At 44.3% G+C, this 20,490-nt stretch overlaps 1 protein-coding gene and 1 long non-coding RNA gene across 2 annotated transcripts in view; both read right to left on the bottom strand.

Annotated features, from left to right (window-relative positions):
• Nucleotides 1-10,118: 10,118 nt before the first annotated feature.
• Nucleotides 10,119-11,320, bottom strand: LOC115478502. The gene is made up of 2 exons (XR_003943535.1): nucleotides 10,357-11,320; nucleotides 10,119-10,219 (listed from the first exon to the last, which is right to left on the bottom strand). It is a non-coding gene; the product is annotated as an uncharacterized LOC115478502 (long non-coding RNA).
• A 1,871-nt stretch (nucleotides 11,321-13,191) lies between these two features.
• Nucleotides 13,192-20,490, bottom strand: part of SLC13A1 (solute carrier family 13 member 1) — a 110,368-nt gene continuing 103,069 nt past the window's right edge. The window contains exons 15-17 of the mRNA XM_030216750.1: nucleotides 19,728-19,889; nucleotides 14,788-14,925; nucleotides 13,192-13,482 (exon numbers count right to left, since the gene is read on the bottom strand). Of these exons, the coding sequence (XP_030072610.1) occupies nucleotides 13,339-13,482; nucleotides 14,788-14,925; nucleotides 19,728-19,889 (444 nt within the window). The 3' untranslated portion in view covers nucleotides 13,192-13,338. The remainder of the gene's footprint in view (nucleotides 13,483-14,787; nucleotides 14,926-19,727; nucleotides 19,890-20,490) is intronic.

Genomic DNA, 20,490 nt, shown 5'->3' with positions numbered 1-20,490 from the left:
CTCCGAGCCCCCTGCATTCGAAGCGGCAGTCACAGATCTCCTCCCTTCAAGCCTTCCTTCCCTGTGTCCCGCGCTCGCAGAAAGCGGAAGTTACATCAGATGAGGGTGGGACACAGGGAGGGAAGGCCAGAAGAGACGCGATCTACGACTGCCGTTTTGAATGAAGGGGGCCCGGAGCCGTGGAGGCAGGCAGGTGAGACCGTGGACTGCAGCGGCGGGGGGAGCGATGAGGGGGGCAGCAGGGGGAGCAACGGAGGGCGGCAGTGGTGAGGGGGCAGAGGTGGGGCAGGGGGGGCGGCCTTGCCCCAGGCCTGGCCTAGTCTCTCGGCAGCCCTGCCCTTACCGCTAAGTCAATGGGTGGCATTAAGAGCTCAGGCTGTAAATAGATGCTCACCGCTTTTCATTTTGCCACACGTCTATTTCCTCGCCCAATAAACCTCTCTTTTTTTCCAGACGCAGTGGAGAAATGGTTCAGTGTGCATCCAACACACGCACCCACGCTACCACAGGCCACTTTTGGGCGTGCCTTTGTAAAAGGGACCCTGAATATTTATGAATTTCAATTGCTACTTTTCATATACTGTAACTGCTAAAGGTTTTTTTTTTCACGTTTACCCAAACATTATGTGGTCAATATTCAGAAGAATTATCCAGATAACAGAACATGCTAACTGAATAAGTGCTGCTGACGGAATTATTTAGAGGCACTATCCAGAAAGGGCCACTGATAGGGCTGAGGTGGAGTGTGGGTGGAGCCAGGGCAGTCCTAGAACTTATCTGGACAATGGAAGATTCAGTCTGCTATCCAGATAGGTTGCTCTCCAGATTGCATGCTGGGCTAAGATATCTAGACAACAGACATAATGTTGCCACTGCCCACATAAGTTCTGGTGCTGATCGTCTTATGCAGTTATTCAGCATTAGCCATTATCCAGACAGTGGCATTAAATATCTGGATTTTTTTTTTTTGCAACAGCAGTTGATATTGACTTGATATTGACATTTGATCTTCTGAAATGAGTTTCTTCTATATTAGTTGCTATCAAATGTAATAGGCAGAACTGCAATTACGAAGATGTTTGTAAAAACTTTAAAGAGGCATTTGGGGTTGAATTCTATATATGACGCTGAAAAAAGCAGCACCAAAAAAGCACTATTCTATAAGCCACGATTTATTTGTTATTTATTTATTTGTTACATTTGTATCCCACATTTTCCCACCTATTTGCAGGCTCAATGTGGCTTACATAGTACCATAAAGTCGTTCGCCAACTCCGGTAGAGAAACAAATACATGGTGATGTTGTGGTTGATTAAGGTTCAGGCACAATGGGGACTGAAGAGAGGAGAGATTATATAGTGTCCATTATGAGCTTTGGTTTTGCTGTGTTGCACAGTGTAGGCATTTATGTTGGGTCGGTAGGGTATGCCTTTTTGAACAGGTTGTTTTTTTAGTGATTTCCTGAAGTTTAGATGGTCGTAGGTTGTTTTCACAGCTTTTGGCAGTGAGATCCATAGTTGTGGTCTTATACAGGAGAAACTGGATGCGTAGGTTCCTTTGTATTTGAGTCCTTTGCAGTTTGGGTAGTGGAGGGTTAGGTATGTTCGTGATGATCTGGTTGTGTTTCTGGTTGGTAGATCTATGAGGTCTGTCATGTAGCCTGGGACTTCGTCATAGATAATTTTGTGGACCAGGGTGCAGATTTTGAAGGTAATACGCTTATGCCAGGGAATTGCACCTAACTTTAGGCATGGCCATTTGCACCAACTGAAATGTGGTGCAAATGTATTAGACGTGTATTCCCCCTCATTCTATAACAACATGCGTAATTGTTAGGAACGCCCCCATTACATTCGTGACCCTCTTATTTCTGTGTCCCCTTTTAGAACTCACATGTAAAATTTAGTTGCAGATCTCAAATATCCCAATTAAATCTAATTAGTGTCAATTGCTTGTTAAAAGGCCAATTATTGGTGCTAACTACCTCATTCAATTAAATTGAGCATGCAAATTGGGCACACATCCAAATTTGTACACACAATTTTTAGCAACTTTCATAGAGGGTCAGTGACACAGTCTTCTAGATTGCAAAATTGGCTCGGTGTAATATTTTTCCAAAAGAGTGGAATTTTATGAGCACAATTCTGAGAAGCTTAGGCACTGTAATATTACTAGACCACTAAAATTATTATCTAGTTACAAACATACACATTTAATTCACTGTGAATAATTTTAGGACTAAAGGTACCAAAATGGACAACATACTTTACCAAGGGGTCTGTTTGCAAAGCAGCGCTAACCGCTGTCCATGCAATATTGCTGACGTGTCAGCACTAGCGTACGGATAGCCACTAGCAGTGCTTAGTAAACTGGAGAGTTCAAGCCTCTTACCTATATGCTGAGCAAACCCATATAGTTGACAACTGTTGACTTAATAAAAGCATAAGTATTGGTACCAATAAATTGGAGGTTTATAAATCCACGGCCAAATCAGATGGCACAGTTTCTGCAGGGATAAATGGTAAAAGACATAACACAAAGAACGCAAGCTGGAAAAGCTCGAGGGATGGGAGGAGGGAAAGATGAAAGATTAGTACTTGGGTGATAGAGTGGGCTATTGGTAAGAGCATTAAACTATAATTCAGGGGACTGGGACAGGAATTCAACTCTTGCGCTAGTAATATTACCCTTCTCCACCACTGCCAACTCCAGGCTCCGCTCATTCTGCCTTGCCTCACCCTATGCCTGGAACAATCTTCCTTTACCCATACGCCATGCCCCCTCCCTACCCATCTTCAAATTTCTGCTTAAAACTCACCTCTTCAATGCTGCCTTCGGCGCCTAACCGCTTGAGAAATATAGAATGCCCCAATCTATCCAACCTATCAGATTAACTGTTCACTCGTCCTCTAGATTGTACACTTGTCTTTAGATTGTTCTCTTGTCTTTTAGATTGTAAGCTCTTTGAGCAGGGACTGTCCTTCTATGTTTAAATTGTACAGCGCTGCGTAACCCTAGTAGCGCTTTAGAAATGTTAGTTAGTAGTAGTAGTTGCGCTAACTCTTTGTGTGAAATTGGGCAGGTTAATTTTTCTCCAAAATGAGATCTTTGCCTTAACTTGGCCTTAGTGGTTAAAATTTTTTTTTTTAACCTTGATACCAGTAGCTTCCAAAAACAAATACTAGAAAAGAAAACGTGCTGTACTTTAAAACAGCTGTATAAAAAAACTGTACACATAAAACATTAACAGCAATTCAAATGGACACCTGGTATCTTTGCTGTTCTCAGGTTCCAGCTGTGGGGCTCTTTCCAAAACAAAAAGACTTCTTAGTGTAGTTTTAACTTGGCAGTGCCATCCCTTTAATCACTGAACCATTGCAAAGGTCCAAGTTCACTGAACAACTAGATAAGGACAATAACAAAGCACTAAAAAGTCTCAAAACTGACTCTGCAATTTTTATCTCTTGGAAGGTTTTAAAAAAGAAAGAATACCAGTAAATGTCCAAATGAGCAGCAGCCATGCTGCTCTAGGCACTGTCTGAGGGTGTTATGATTCTGCTGCTAGTTCTGTTACATAGGGCCCTTCTGATAAAAGAGAAAGGGAATTGGGGCTTGATATACCACCTTTCTGAGGTTTTTGCAACTACATTCAAAGCAGTTTACATATATTCAGGTACTTATTTTGTACCAGGGGCAACGGAGGGTTAAGTGACTTGCCCAGAGCCACAAGGAGCTGCAGTGGGAATTGAACTCGGTTCCCCAAGATCAAAGTCCACTGCACTAACCACTAGGCTACTCCTTCACTAGCAACATTCCATGTAGAATCTCAACTAGTAACAACATTCCATGTAGAATCTCAAATAGTAGCATCAGAATCTCAATAGTAGCAACATTCCATGTAGAGTTTCAAATAGGGAAAGGGAAATGGGACTTGATATACCGCCTTTCTGAGGTTTTTGGAACTACATTCAAAGTGGTTTACATATATTCAGGTACTTATTTTGTACCAGGGGCAATGGAAGATTAGGTGACTTGCCCAGAGCCACAAGGAGCTGCAGTAGGAATTGCACTCGGTTCCCCAGGATCAAAGTCCACTGCACTAACCACTAGGCTACTCCTCCACTAGCAACATTCCATGTAGAAACCTGCCCTTGCAGATCAGCAATGTATGTGCAGGATGTCAGACTCACAGAAACAGAAGCCTGCGCAGCCGCGTTGCTCATCTGCAAGGGCAGGCTTCTACATGGAATGTTGCTAGTGGAATAGGAACATTCCATTCCATGTAGAATTTCAAATAGTAGCAACATTCCATGTAGAATCTCAAATAGGGAAAGGGAAATGGGACTTGATAAACCGCCTTTCTGAGGTTTTTGCAACTACATTCAAAGCAGTTTACATATATTCAGGTACTTATTTTGTACCAGGGGCAATGGAGGGTTAAGTGACTTGCCCAGAGTCACAAGGAGCTGCAGTGTGAATTGAACTCTGTTCCCCAGGATCAAAGTCCACTGCACTAACCACTAGGCTACTCCTCCACTAGCAACATTCCATGTAGAATCTCAACTAGTAACAACATTCCATGTAGAATCTCAATTAGTAGCAACAGCAACATTCCATGTAGAATCTCAAATAGTAACAACATTCCATGTAGAATCTCAAATAGGGAAAGGGAAATGGGACTTGATATACCGCCTTTCTGAGGTTTTTGCAACTACATTCAAAGTGGTTTACATATATTCAGGTACTTATTTTGTACCAGGGGCAATGGAAGATTAAGTGACTTGCCCAGAGCCACAAGGAGCTGCAGTGGGAATTGAACTCGGTTCCCCAGGATCAAAGTCCACTGCACTAACCACTAGGCTACTCCTCCACTAGCAACATTCCAAGTAGAAGCCTGCCCTTGCAGATCAGCAACGTATGTGCAGGATGTCAGACTCATAGAAACAGAAGCCTGCGCAGCCGCGTTGCTCATCTGCAAGGGCAGGCTTCTACATGGAATGTTGCTAGTGGAATAGGAACATTCCATTCCATGTAGAATCTCAAATAGTAGCAACATTCCATGTAGAATCTCAAATAGGGAAAGGGAAATGGGACTTGATATACCGCTTTTCTGAGGTTTTTGCAACTAGATCGGTCTCATCTCATCCTGTTGCCACTGTCCAATCCACTGTATTTATAGGCAGGGAAGGAGGGTTCAGCCTATGCCTCAGCCTCCAAGTATCAACTGAAGTCCTTCCTACCATCTATTTATGGCCCATTTTGGACTTTCTCACCTTTCCTTTTTGTTTCTTTTTATCTAATCAATTTCTGCTTCCCCTTCCCTTCTCCCTCTGATTCTTCTGCCCTCTTAATTGTCATTGTACTTGATTTCACAGTTCATTGTAAGCCGCTTTGAGGCTGCTTTAAGTGGTATAAAGCGGGGTATAAATGTTCTGAAATAAATAAATAAATACATTCAAAGCGGTTTACATATATTCAGGTGCTTATTTTGTACCAGGGGCAATAGAGGGTTAAGTGACTTGCCCAGAGTCACAAGGAGCTGCAGTGGGAATCAAACTCAGTTCCCCAGACGGGAGGAGCCTGCGAGCCAGCAGCCAATGCCTCAGCAGCCAATGCCTCAAGGCTGCCGAGACAGTGCCTGCCGGTGCCGCGCTTTTTAAAAAAAAAACATTTCTCGTCCTTAGCGCCGTTAGCGCTTCTTCTTTTTTGTAGCGCCGGCCCTGCTGCTCAACAGGAAAAGCAGCAGTGGCCGGCAATGGGGGCTGGCGCTGGCATGCAGGGCGGGCCTCGTCGAGGAAAAGAGGGAAAACATGGAAGGATGGGGAGAAAAAGAGGGAAAACAGATGGAAGGATGGGGAGAAAGAGGGAAAACATGGAAGGATGGGGAGAAAAGAGGGAAAACAGATGGAAGGATGGCAGAGAATGAGGGAAAACATGGAAGGATGGGGAGAAAGAGGGAAACATGGAAGGATGGGGAGAATGAGGGAAAACATGGAAGGATGGGGAGAAAGAGGGAAAACTTGGAAGGATGGGGAGAAAAGAGGGAAAACAGATGGAAGGATGGCAGAGAATGAGGGAAAACATGGAAGGATGGGGAGAAGAGGGAAAACATGGAAGGATGGGGAGAAAAGATAGAAAACAGATGGAAGGATGGGGAGAGAAAGAGGGAAAACGGATGGATGGGGAGAGAGACTCTGGATGGAAGGATGGGGAGAGAAAGGGGAGAGACTGGAAGGATGCAGAGAGAAAGAGGGGAGACTACTGGAAGGATGGGGAGAGAGAGGGGAGACTGGAAGGATGGGGAGAGAAAGAGGAGAGCTGCTGCATGGAAAGGGGGAGTAGTGAAAGACTGGAGAATAAGAGGAAGGGGCATGGGGAGAACAAGGGTGAGAAAAAGATGAAAAGCCATAAGTAGATGAAGGAAATTAAAGAATGGATAGTAAGAATGAACTAAATCAGGACAGAGAGAGAGAGGGGCAGAAAAATATTGAAGAAAGCAAAGAAAAAGGAGAGAAAAATGAGAAATGGCCAGGAAACCGTGGCAGAAGAGTTAAGCGAAAACGAAGGAAAGCAGAATCTAGAGACTGGGAGCGACACAATAAGAAAAAGTAAATGGCCATACAAGAAAGGTAAAGAAAATAATTTTATTTTTAATTTAGGATAAAGTAATATGGTACCTGTGTTAATGAAGTTTCAGAGACCAATATTTCCTTCCTTAGGTCAGGCGAGGATACCGTAACAGCATTATACTGACCTGAGGCAGGAGGTTTTGGCCTCTGAAAGCTCATTGAAAAGGGTGTTAGGCTATTAAATAAATTTTCTGAAATCTGATGCACTGAAAAGCAGCACTTTACCCTGTGTGACAAATGCATCTGATTAGCGTGACTAAATTTTGCTGGGGGAGGGGGGTAGAGAGAAAATTTTGTGCCCACCCACTTTGGATTCAGGCCCATCCAAAATTGGCAGTCTGGCTGCGCCACTGCTCCAGACCGCCCAAAATACAGCAGCCAGGCTGATATTCAGCAAAACACGCTTCGAAAGTGCCAAACCCCTCTGAGAAAAATTGCATTGGCTCCCAATCAAAGAACGGATCATCTTCAAAATCTGCACCTTAGTCCACAAAATCATATACAGCATAGTCCCAGAATACATGACAGACCTCATAGACTTACCAATAAGAAACAAAGTCAGATCATCAAGATCCTACCTAAACCTACACTACCCAAGTTGCAAAGGATTGAAATACAAAACAACTTACGCATCTGGCTTCTCCTACATAAGCGCACAATTATGGAATGGCCCCCAAAAGCTGTGAAAACAATCCATGACCACCTGAACTTCAGGAAATCACTAAAAACCAACCTCTTCAAAAAGGCCTACCCCAACGACCCCAAGTAACCCTCTTCATAAGTACATAAGTAATGCCACACTGGGAAAGACCAAGGGTCCATCGAGCCCAGCTCCTGTCCAAGACAGCAGCCAATCCAGGCCAAGGGCACCTGGCAAGCTTCCCAAATGTACAAACATTCTATACATGTTATTCCTGGAATTGTGGATTTTTCCCAAGTCCATTTAGTAGTGGTTTATGGACTTCTCCTTTAGGAAACCGTCTAACCCCGTTTTAAACTCTGCTAAGCTAACCGCCTTCACCTACCAACACAGCATGACTATGATCGAACAGGACAACACGCAATCTTCATCCATTCTGACCCTCCACTTATACCTCATACGATCACTATACAACTTTGTATTTGTTATCCACCGACTGGGCAAATGTAAGCCACATTGAGCCTGTAAATAGGTGGGAAAATGTGGGGTACAAATGCAACAAATAATCATAATAATAACTGACTCCAAAGGATTTACTCAATGTCTTTTAAATTCATTTATAACAGTGGCAAGGCAAACAACATGTGACAAGGAGAACCGCAACTGTAGCAAAAATATACAAAGTCTCTCCTATACTCCACTTCTATGTTTGAGCAGTGCTTTACTCCTGTAAACTCTTACGTCCTACCACTGGGAGTGGCAGGGGTCAAACACAGTTCTCCATAACACAGTTCCTACTGCTGGGTGCAGATAGGATTAGTAATTCTCCCAACAAGATTATTAATGCTGTTATCAGTTAGATATCAGTTACAGCTGGCTGACCCTCTTGAGTTCCACACAGTGACTTTCTAATTATGATCCTGTTAACTGTATCTGGACCCACACAAAAGCCCTGCAGAGGTGATAAATACTTTCATCCTTCAGTCTTGAGATGTTCCTGGCACACAAAAGACTGGGACCAGGGTGCCTAGCTGGAAATCACAAAAACATGGGTGGTAGAGGCCTTTAGCGCTGGACTAGCATCTGCATTTACTAGCGCACAATGCTGAGAGCCGACGAAAGCGTGAACCAATGAGCTCACCAGCTCACAGCGCAATGAGTATGCTATCAGTGGCGTTCCTAGGGTGGCTGACACCCGGGCCGGATCGCCGATGTGCCCCCCCCCCCCGGGTGCAGCGTGACCCCCCCACCCCCGGCGAAAGGACACACCTCCCCCTGGCGAAAGGACACCCCCCGGGTGCAATTTTACCTGCTGGGGGGGTGGTGCCGCGCGCCTGTCGGCTTCGCTCGTTCCATGCTCCCTCTGCCCCGGAACAGGAAGTAACCTGTTCTGGGGCAGAGGGAGCACGGAACGAGTGGAGCAGATAGGTGCGCGGCACCCCCCCCCCGGCGGCGTGCACCCGGAGCGGACCACCACCACCACCCCCTTGGTACGCCACTGATGCTAATGAATTCAAAAGCATGCTGTTGAGGTAATTACCTATTCCTCTCATATGCTCAGAGGACAGCAAGCTGAACAGGACACCCTTGTCACCACAAATCCTGCACCAGCTGGCGTTAGGGTGTTGTGCTGAGCCAGTGCTTGACCTTTGCTGTTCCTGCCTGCCACTGCAACCAACCGCACCAGCGAGCAGGGGACCAGCTGCGCGAGTCTGTCATCTATTACCAGTGCATCTTTTCTAGCAAAAAAGGTGCAGGTACTCAAATGCTGGGCCACTCTTCAAGGGTGGAGTGATCACTGAGGGGTCCATCCCACAATAGCCAGGCCCCCTGCAACCAGTCACAGATACACAGTCTGATACACCCAGCAGAAAATATTTTTTATTTTCTACCGCTTGGTGCTAACGAGGCTGTAATCGGCAATGTACATGCACTGACGATTACCGCCCGGTTAACGCACAAGACCTTACTGCTAAGTCAATGGGCGGTGGTAAGATCTCAGGCCCAAAATGGACACGCACCAATTTTTATTTTGCCGTACGTCCATTTTCGCCCTCCGCCCCCCCAAAAAAGAGGCCTTTTTTTTTTTTGCAGGTGCGCTGAAAAATGGACCTGCAAGCATCCAATACACACACCTACAATAATGCAGGCCATTTTTCAGCACACCTTAGTAAAATGACCCCTTAGTGCATACTAAAATGATAGAAATGAAAAAAAAAACCAAATAAAAACAAAAGCAAAATACATGGACAATAAATCCTATATAATAATTCTCACCTCCAAAGTTCTATGCTTGGTACCGTGGCTCCCTGGCTGCAAGTGGTCTGCGAGGCAGACACGCACGGACGTCACTGATGTCAACACAGCTGATTCCAAGGCAAGGGGAGGAGTAGGGAAACACGCGCAGCGTGTTTTCCTACTCCTCCTACTGCCTCGGAATCAGCTGTCACCCCCCGCGCTATGGCCCCCTTGAAACCCACCCCCTCCCACGAACCTGTCGATCCCCCCCCCCCGGAACGCCGAAAACCGCACCCCTCCTCCCGCCGCTGTTGTGCACTACCTTCGAGTGGGTTCCTCAATCATCTTCTCAGAAAGTTTAACTCCATGCGTCTGACGTCAGACGCACGCAGAGGAACTTCCAGACAAGATGATTGAAGAACCCACCCGAAGGTAGTGCACAACAGCGGCGGGAGGGGGGGTGCGGTTTTCGGCGTTCCGGGGGGAGATCGACAGATTCGTGGAAAGGGGGGTTCGAGGGGGTTGTAGCACGGGGGGGGGGGGGGGGGGGAGGGAATTGCCTGCCTAAGGCCCGTTTCCTTGCCTACAGAAACGGGCCTTTTTTACTAGTGAACAATAAAACAAAGCAAAAGTTTATTTCCCGAGCAGGTACCTACTGCCCTGTCTCAGAACTCTGAAAGCATGGTTTGAGTTTGTGGATGTTTTACTACTACTACTTAACATTTCTAAAGCGCTACTAGGGTTACGCAGCGCTGTACAATTTAACATGGAAGGACAGTCCCTGCTCAAGGAGCTTACAATCTAAAAGACAGGTGTACAATCTAGAGACAAGTGTACAATCTAAAAGACAGGTGTAATTCTTTAAAACTGGAAGCACTCCTGTATGCAGCCACAAGCAAATCCATCTCTGAAGATCCATTAGTGGTTAGAGGGTCATGGATTTAATATACCTGGGGTACAACCAAAGTGGTTTACATTTATTACATGCAGATACTTTCTCTGTCCCTAGTGGGCTCACAAATTTAAGATTTTGTATCTGGGGCAAAAGACAGGTGTGACTGGTCTACAGTCACAAGGATCTGGGGTGGGAATTGATCCCAGTTTCCCATCTCCTCAACCCACTGTGCTAACCATTAGGCCACTTCTCCACAGTAAAGTGACGGACTGTTGCTAACTTGTCCTCATACTGTCGGTTCTTCATAACAACAGATGTTCACGCGCAATCACTGTTCCTAACCACTTTAGCCAACTCTAGAGCTTGTAAAGTGAGATTGTGTAGGATGTCATAATTAGTGTATCAACAAATAGATTTTGTGATTGGCTGTGAAACAAATCTGTATTACTGACCTCCATTAATGGTGATCATGATGGACATAAGAGCACAAGATAAGTCATGCTGAGTCACATCAGTTCCAGCATCTTGTCTCCAGCAATGTCCAGTCCAGATCACAAGGACACAGCCGATCCCAAAATTAGATCAATGTTCTCATTGCTTACTTCAAAGAATAAGCAACAGGTTTCAAGGCTACTGGGCTAAAATCTTTTCCTCCAGGATCTTGTCTAAACCTGTTCTGAATCCCACTATGTTAGTTGCCTTGCCCTCTGGCAACAGATTCCAAAACTTAATTACGTCCTGTGCGTAAAAACACTTTCTATGATTTGATTTCAGTCTGTTGGTTGTTCATTTCAACAATCATTCTCCGTTTAACTCTCCCACACCACTCAGGGTTTTATATATTTCTATCATATTCCTTCTCAGTTGTCTTTTCTCCCAGCTAAAGAGTCCTAACCTCATTAGCTTCTCTTCATAAGGGAGGGGCAGTGGCGTACCAAGGGGGGGTGGGCGGTTACTTCCTGTTCCTGCCGGGGCAGAGGGAGCTGCAGCGAAGTTAGCAAACTCAGCTGACAGGCGCACGCCGCGGCACCCCCCCCCCAGCGGCGTGCAACCGGGGGAGGTGTCATTTCGCTGGGGGGGGGGGCCGCGCTGCACCCGGGGGGGGGGCCATCGGCGATCCGCCCCGGGTGTCATGCAGGCTAGGATCGCCACTGGGGAGGGGTTCCATTGCCTTTATCATTTTTGTCATCCTTCTCTGAACCTTTTCTAGTTCCTCTGTATCATTTTTGACATAGGCAATCAGAAGTGCACACGATTCTCAAGGTGCTGAAAGAAAGACGAGTTTCTTTGTTCAGCGCTGTTCTGTGAGTGACTTGCTCATTATAATCGCAGAAGGTGCGTCTTAAAAATGTTTAGTTAGTTTTTTGACTATGATGGCAAAATGCTCGCACTGACAATTTAATACAATACACTATCTGGTAAAGTGTGCGGAAAAATGTTTTCTGTTGGCCTGGCGGCCCTTTCCCTTTTTTTCCTCCAGCTCAGTTGGGTCCAGTGCTGGGATTCTCTTGGAGATTTTTGACCCCTCGTTTTCAATAAATACGATATCCCATAGTTTCTGCTCTGGTCACAGCAACAGGAAAGGCCTGAAGCCACAAAGCAGCTCTTCTTCCCAAACTCCATATTGCAGACCCTGTATCTAACCTTTGGGCGTCACCTTTAATGATGAATATGACTTTTCCCCCCCCTCCCCCGCTTCCCCTTTCCGGTTGACCTGGGGTATGGAAGACTGAATTAAATCAGGAACCTTTTGGAGGAAGCACATAATACTTTTTACTGAGCCACTGGATCGGCCTGGAACAATGACTTCCGAACGTGTGGTCAGGTCCTACCATAGCAAATTTCTGAATTTGTCAGTTCTGCATCTGATGTGTGACTATCCTGTTTGTGTGAAAAAGTACCACAAATAGTTTAAAAGCAGCATTCAGATTATTGCATACGATAACTCCCTGTGTTTTACAACCCTGAGAAAAGGGTCAAATTGTCATTCTAAAAGAATATATAATGGTTATTCTAGGATATAAGAGTGAGCTAGAACTGAGCTATAAACTTGAACCAAAAACAAGAAGCTCCACTCAGAACTTAAAGGAGTCAACTTTCCTGGACACATGCAAACATGTATCTGTGGTCCATGCTTATGCAGGGATGTAAAAGAAAAACTCTGTTATACACACCCACACAACAATGAAAACTTGTAAAGTCCAAGTAGACGCAACTTCATGTCCAAATTTGCCTTAAACTTTTAGAAAAAAGTTTGTCTTGTATTCTCGCCTACTGTACTATACTGTAGATTCACATGATCCACTGAGCCGTAGAGGTGAAGGAAGAAGAACCAGTTTGGCACAAGACTCTTAATTGATGGAAGAACACATGTAGACCTGACACTGCCATGTTTCGGCCGATGCCTGCAACAGGAGCTGACCTTCTTGCTGAATTGCTGTGTTGGTAAACACAAATGTGCATCCAATGTTGAACAAAAGTCTTCTTGGTAGCAAGTCTCATGCCATATTGGTTCTCTTGTCCTTTCTCTACTTGGACTTGTGTCTTTCAATAGAGTTCACCTTTCAATGCCTCCCCTGTGTCTCCACTGAGTCATAGCACAACCTATTCTCTTCCCAATCTTGCAGTTGGACTTCGTTTAAGAAACATGCTACGAAACAATCTGAGTTTGCAAGTCTCAACTGCTTTCACTTGATTGTTTTAACCCAAATTTGCGAACAGTAGAAACTAAAATGCAGTGAGGATTGGATATGTCTAGATAGATCTGAATTAATGTCAGGGCACAATGATGTCCATATTAAAATATCCATATAAGATGAAATTATCATCAACAGCCAAATCGCTGGATCTGTGATTCATTGATTCTTCTGCATCTTCAGGTTCCACTGGCCTAATGCTCTTCATCCATCCAGAAATCTGTTCCAGAGGTTATGCATCTAGAACCCTGTTGTATTTAATGCAACGCTATTTGGTGCCCAAGAAGGATATGTGAGGAGATCAAACATGGGGACTGCCCAGGTTGTTGTAGCAAGCATCACTACAGCAACCCCAATGATGTTTATACCCAAGCCAGCTTTTACCTACAAGAAGAATAACACAAAACATGAAATTAAGAATTAAAGAAATTATCTACTGATGGCATTTAAAATCAGTGGCCTGATGGTGAACTGAAGCGGCCTCCGCAGTGACACTCCATATACTAAGGGCCACTGAATATGTCTACATGATGACTGCTGCCAGCAACTACCCATGCAGTTTTTTAGGCCTAAATTAAGTGGATAACCTACGCATTTCTGAGGTAATTATTTTTGTGTGTATGGGGTCACATATGTGCATAAATAGAGCCTCTTATAAAATTCCAGCCAACATATTTAATGAAACAATGGCCTGTACTTTGTTGTAGAGGTATGTACAGGGGCAAGGTCAGGCAGAGCATGGATAGAGTTCACAAGTGCGCACCTAGATTATAAATTACAGTAATCTATGCCTGAGGTTCTCAACCCAATCCCCAGGACACACCCAGACAGTTAGGATTTCAGGATACCCCTAATGAATATGCATGAGTTAGATTTGCATATACTACTTCCATTGTATGCAAATCTATCTCAAGCATATTCATGGTGGATATCCTGAAAACTGGCTAATTGTTTGAGAACCACTAGCATAGACTTGAATACAATGGAGGAAGTGAATGCAAATTTATTGTAGATATCCTGAAAACCTGACAGGCAGGATATGTCGCGAGGATTGATTTATGTGCCTACTTGCAAAATCTAGGTGTGGAAAGAGTGTCCCTTAAAAAACATAAATGTACAGACCATGGGCTTGATATTCACGGGATTTATGCTTCTGACTTTGAGAGTTATGCTCCTAAATTGATATCTTTGAAATTATACTAGGGTTGAGTTCCTAAATTTATACTCAAAATTTCACTAAATTCCTACATTAAGGAGCATAAAAAGTGGGTGGCATCGGGAGTGGATTTAAGGTGGAGGAAAATGGAGCTTAGCACTTATTTTCAGCAGTAAGTTCATAAATCTAGGCACATGGATAGCAGTCCTAAATTTATAAGCATAACTTTTAAGTCCCAAAAGTTAGATCTATTTTCAGTGAAAACTTAAGGGGGTCTTTTACAAAGGCATGCTAGCGTTTTTTTTTAGCATGTACTAAATGCTAGAGATGCCCATAAGAATATATGGGGGTCTGTAGCATTTAGCGCATGCTTATTTTTAGCACATGCTAAAAACGCTAGCGCGCCTTTGTAAAAGGACCCCTTAGGGTGCTAAGTTTAGCTGAAAATAGGGCATAATTGAAGGGGCCTAACCTAGAAGCATAAATTTAAGAATTCAGCTTGCACATGCTCCTGGAACTTGCCAGCGACTCACCATGTCTATGACTTGCAGATGTCCATATGCAAACACGATGGCATTGGGTGGATTTGCTACCGGTAGCAAGAATGCAAACGAAGTACAGAGAGTGGTCGGGATCAAGATGTAAAGTGGGTTCACGTGAATTGCTTCTGCCTGTAACAAGAGGTAAAGACAAAGCACATTTCAGCTAGCAAAATTAAGTCCTAAAATATCAAAGCAGTGACTTTCAAAGTGGAGAAGGAGCCTACCGATTTAAGGAGCAGGCTAAGAACCTGGGGAGTCAGGGTTCAAATCCCATCGCTGTTCCTTCGGACCTTCACCAAGTCACTTAGCTCTCCATTATCTCAGGCACACACTTTAGTAAACTGTGTTAAGCGCTAATGCGCACTTAACCTAGCAAAAATAGCCAAATGCGGGATACACTAAAGTGTTGCACAATAGTTTTGGCATGTGCACATGCAAAGCACACGGTGATTATTGTTTTGTAAAGTTTTTGGAGGGGTGTGTCAGGGCGGAGAGTGTGCAATGATGCTACAAAGTAGTAAATTTAAATGGAGAAAATATTTCTTCACTCAATGTGTAATTAAACTCTGGAATTCGTTGCTAAAGAAAGTAGTAAAAGCAGTTAGCTTAGCGGGGTTTAAAAAAGGTTTGGATAGCTTCCTAAAAGAAAAGTCCATAAGCTGTTATTAAAATGAATTGGGGAAAATCCACTGCTTATTTCTAGGATACAATACAAAATGTACTGTTTTGGGATCTTGCCAGGTACTTGTGACCTGGATTGACCACTGTTGGAAACAGGATGCTGGGCTTGATGGACCTTTGGTCTGTCCCAGTATGGCAATACTTATATACTTACGCACACTCCAGCGCTAACCAATTAGCTCATCTACATTACTGCGTATCAACTGGTTAACACAAAGTTAATGCGAGAGCTCTTACTGCTATCTAAATAAGTGATGGTAAGTGTTACGTGGAGGGGCATAATCGAACGAAAACGTCTATCTCCATGGGCGTTTATCTCCGAGAACGGGTTCGTGAAGGGGCGGACCGAACTGTATTTTCGAAAAAAATAGACGTCCATGCTTTATACGCCAAATTGTGAGCTGGGCATTTTTGTTTTTCAGCGATAATGGAAAATGAAAGCGCCCAGCTCAAAAACGAATAAATGCAAGGCATTTGTTCGTGGGAGGGGCCAGGAGTCGTAGTGCACTGGTCCACCTCACATGCCAGGACACCAACCGGCCACCCTAGAGGGCACTTTTACAAAAACAAAAAAAAAAATGGTAAAAGAGCTCCCAGGTGCATAGCACCCTTCCCTTGTGTGTTGAGCCCCCCAAATCCCCCTCAAAACCCACTGCCCACAAGTCTACACCATTATTATAGCCCTAAGGGGTGAAGGGGGGCACCTACATGTGGGTACAGTGGGTTTGGGGGGGTTGGACGACTAATAAGCATTAAACAGCACAATTGTAACAGGTAGGGGGGGATGGGCCTGGGTCCACCTGCCTGACGTCCACTGCACCCCCTAACAACTGCTCCAGGGACCTGCATACTGCTGCCAGGGAGGTGGGTATGACATTTGATGGTGAAAATAAAAAGTTGTGAAACATCATTTTTTTGTGGTGGGAGGGGGTTAGTGACCACTGGGGGAGTCAGGGGAGGTCATTCTCGATTCCCTCCGATGGTCATCTGGTCATTTAGAGCACTTTTTTGGGACCTGTTCGTGTGAAAAAAGGGTCCAACAAAAGTGTCCTAAATGTTCGCTAAAAAAGCCTTTATTTTTTCGATTCTCGCCCTAACGCGTACATCTCTCCTCAGCCGATAACCACGCCCCAGTTCCACCTTCGCCACACCTCTGACACGCCCCATCAACTTTGTCCGCATCCGCGACGGAGTGCAGTTGAAAACGTCCAAAATCGGCTTTCGATTATACTGATTTATTCATTTTTGTGAGATAAACGTCTATCTCCCGATTTGGGTTGCAATATAGGCATTTTTCTTTTTCGATTATAAGCTGGATAGTAACATAGTAGATGATGGCAGAAAAAGACCTGCATGGTCCATCCAGTCTGCCCAACAAGATAAACTCATATGTGCTACTTTTTGTGTATACCTTACCTTGATTTCTATCTGTCATTTTCAGGGCACAGACCATATAAGTCTGCCCAGCACTATCCCCACCTCCCAACCACCAGCCCCGCCTCCCACCACTTGCTCTGCCACCTAATCTCAGCTAAGCTTCTGAGGATCCATTCCCTCGGAACAGGATTCCTTTATGTTTATCCCACGCTTATTTGAATTCCGTTACCGTTTTCCTCTCCACCACCTCCCGTGGGAGAGCAGTCCAAGCATCCACCACTCTCTCCGTGAAAAAATACTTCCTGACATTTTTCTTTAAGTATTTTTTCACGGAGAGAGTGGTGGATGCTTGGAATAATTCTCTTGATGAGTTTGCATTTTGTATCTTTATCTAAACAGTCTCTCTTTGCAGTCATAGTTGTGATTCCATATGAACCTAAACACTCTTTATATTGTGATAGTGTGTATAATCTGTATTTTCTCCATTACCTTTTTCTGTGTAAAGATTTTTTTTTTCTATTCAATCAAATGTGCTGTAAACCATGGAGCCGATTGAAAAAACAAAATTAAGACAGCCACTTCTAAAGGTGCCACCAAATTCAAACAAAGATGACAAATTTTCAACAGCTAAACTTTACCAATTTGTTTAATAAAATAATCCAAGTATATTTCATTCTATTTTGACCAATTGGGCCTCACGTTTGTACACTAAGGGGATCTCTATCACTGCTATCCTATGCAGAAATTGCCACAGTAATTTTTAATGACTGCGTTCTAATGTTCCTTTGTATCTACTGTTGGCGCTTTGGAAATAAAATCTGGAGGCTGGCAGCCCCCACATGCACTAGCTTTGAGATTAGGGCAAGAGCTAATACGATTTATAGTAGTGCAAATCTGTATATGATTGAATGCCCTTACAGACTGATATATATAGGGAGAAGTCATCATCCTATTAAAGTTAGGCTTAATGAGCATAAATCTAGAATAGCTGCAGGCAATTTGCAGGCTCCCCTTGTAGCCCATAGGCAGGAAAATCATGTCATTCAAGATTTGAAATGGAGAATTATTGATCTCCATTTCAAATCTTGAATGGCATGATCAAGTTCTTGAAGAGTGGGAAAGTGGTCATTTAGAAAATCGTCTTAACTATAAGGAAAAGGGGACCTCAGCGTGCGTCAAAAACACACGCTGACACCAGCGCAGGCCCCCTTTCAGCGCAGTTTGGCAAAAAAAACCCCTTAGATTGTAACCTCCCCCCAGGGACAGGGAAATACTTCAAGTACTTGAATATAGCTCAGCTTAGGGTACCGTTGAAAAAGATGTGAACTCAATCCAAAATGTTTGTACGTAGATAATAAGGGTGATTTCCAAACTGATCAGAGTTAGCCATCTGGATCCACTGCATGAAGGCTAAATCATACTTGCATATTTCACACTTTTAGCCACTTTAAAAAGGGACATTTCAGGGTTTGTGTTTAAGCTCTGCATTTAATTGAATTTTTTGAGGTGCACATGTGTATTTTCTTCCAGACATGGGGAAGCCACTGCTGTCCCTGGGATTGGTAGCATGGAATGTTGCTACACTTTGGGATTCTGAATAGAATCCTGATACTATTTGAGATTCTGAATGGAATGTTGCTACTCTTTGGGGTTCTACATGGAATGTTGCTACTATTTGGGATTCTGACAGGTACTTGTGACCTGGATTGGCCGCTGTTGAAGCAGGATACTGGACTGGATGGACCATTGGTCTGACCCAGTATGCCTATTCTTATGTTCTTGTGCAGATGTAGCAGGCACAGGTTACATGTGCACTTTGGGGCGTTTTAAAGAGAACAGGCCTAGGCAGTACCTTCAAGAGTTAGGTTACACAGCGTACATCACCAGTAGGTGGAGAAGTGAAAACAGTACCCAGTGTGTACAAGATCTCTTTTATCTTACAGAACTTTTTGTCGGAGATATAAATGAGACTGTCAGTCAACTTTTAATTCTTTATTACTGTGTCTTTTATTAGCATGGGGGACCTGAAGTGAATACTTGTGGCTGTGAAGGGACTGTGAAGTAGTGTGAAGGGATGACTTCTGTAAATAAACGTTTCCTCAGGCTTCTTTCACTGTTAGAGATATGAAAAATAATAAAGCTTCTTTACAAGTACAAGACGGGGTAGCCTTTTGAAACCTCTGACTTAAGCTAAGTTGTGCCAACCCTTTTGTAATGTGGAATTTCTTTTCAAATAAATACATTGTGAATCAAGCAAATCCTGAGCGTGATACCTGTCACAGAGATCAAAGATAATGGTTTTTCCAACAACCTACCAATGAGGTGATTCTGTAACGGGGGAGCAAACATTTAAGTGCCAAGAATGCAAGGGAATGACCAGAATACTGGCATATGTGTGCCAATGTTCCAGCTATGCACTATTCTGTAAGATGGCATCTAAATGCAACGGTGCATAGTTTGAAGATGGCACAGAAATGGGCAGAGTCTAGGTCAGGGGCAGACTGAGGGTGGTCTGGGCCTCCTATCTAGCCACTGCCTGACACCCTCCCTGCCGCCCCTGCCACCACAGCCAACGCCCCCACTGCCCCGGTCCTACCTGAGGGGTCCTGGTGACCTCTGTGTGTGTGTGTGTGGGGGGGGGGGCTATTCCCTTGCCTGGTCGGCACTGCAGTGTTTTCAAAATGGCGGCCGGTTGCCCAAATGGTCAGTCTGCCTCTGGTCTAGGTAGAGAATGGATGTGGGTACACAGTCACGTGCGTAAATTATAGAACTTCAGCAATCTAGGCATGAGCATTTACACCAGCTCTATGTCCAGGCAAGGTAGCCCTCAAGATTACATTTCATGCAAGATGAGGTTGATCGGTGGTACTCACCAAAGGTGCCAATATAGGTAAGAAGATAGTAATTGTAGCTGGATTACTGGCCACTTCTGTTACGGAGGTCACGATCAGAGAGGCTATCAGAATAATCAGCCATGCTGGGAGGGATCCAAGAGGTGTCAGTTTACTTCCGATCCAGCTAGAAAGATTTGAATCCTGCACACACACACACACACACACACACAAAAACCCAGGTTATTGATGGTCTTGACAAATTTTCTGAATGGAGGAGAGGAGTTGTGTACAGTATACAATATTTAGGGAAGGGAGATCAATATGAAGACTTGTATTTCATTTATTGCATTTAGGCTTATTTAATACTGGTTGAGACCATCCTTTGGGGTGCACAATATACAGTGGTCAGGAGTGGCATCAGGGGTGTGCAATCAGGTAACTACCCTGGGCCTCCACCTACCCAAAGCTCAAGGCTACACAGTCTGTGGACAAATTTGGGGTCTCCTCTTGAATTTCTGCCTTGGGCCCCAGCATGTTTAACACCAGCCCTAAAAGTAGGCTCCTATATGGAATTACCTACCCTCAGATATTTAAAGCGAGATTCAAAAATAATTTAGAAGGGCCTAGGAGTGCTGAGAGGTAGGGAAAATGGTTGCTGCTAATGCAGTGGCATCGTGGACAGAGTCAGAGGATCAGGACACACATGTTGCCTGAGAGTAGCTTTTTGGAAAGGAAACATAGGGAGAAACCAAAGTTCTGAAATAATGTATTTTTCATGCCTGAAGTAAATGACTTTGGTGCT

This window comes from Microcaecilia unicolor, chromosome 10 (genome assembly GCF_901765095.1).
Source record: "Microcaecilia unicolor chromosome 10, aMicUni1.1, whole genome shotgun sequence".
NCBI classification, from domain to species: Eukaryota; Metazoa; Chordata; class Amphibia; order Gymnophiona; family Siphonopidae; genus Microcaecilia; species Microcaecilia unicolor.
The sequence above is the reverse complement of the archived record's forward strand: the minus strand, read 5'-3'. Positions and strand labels throughout refer to the sequence as shown.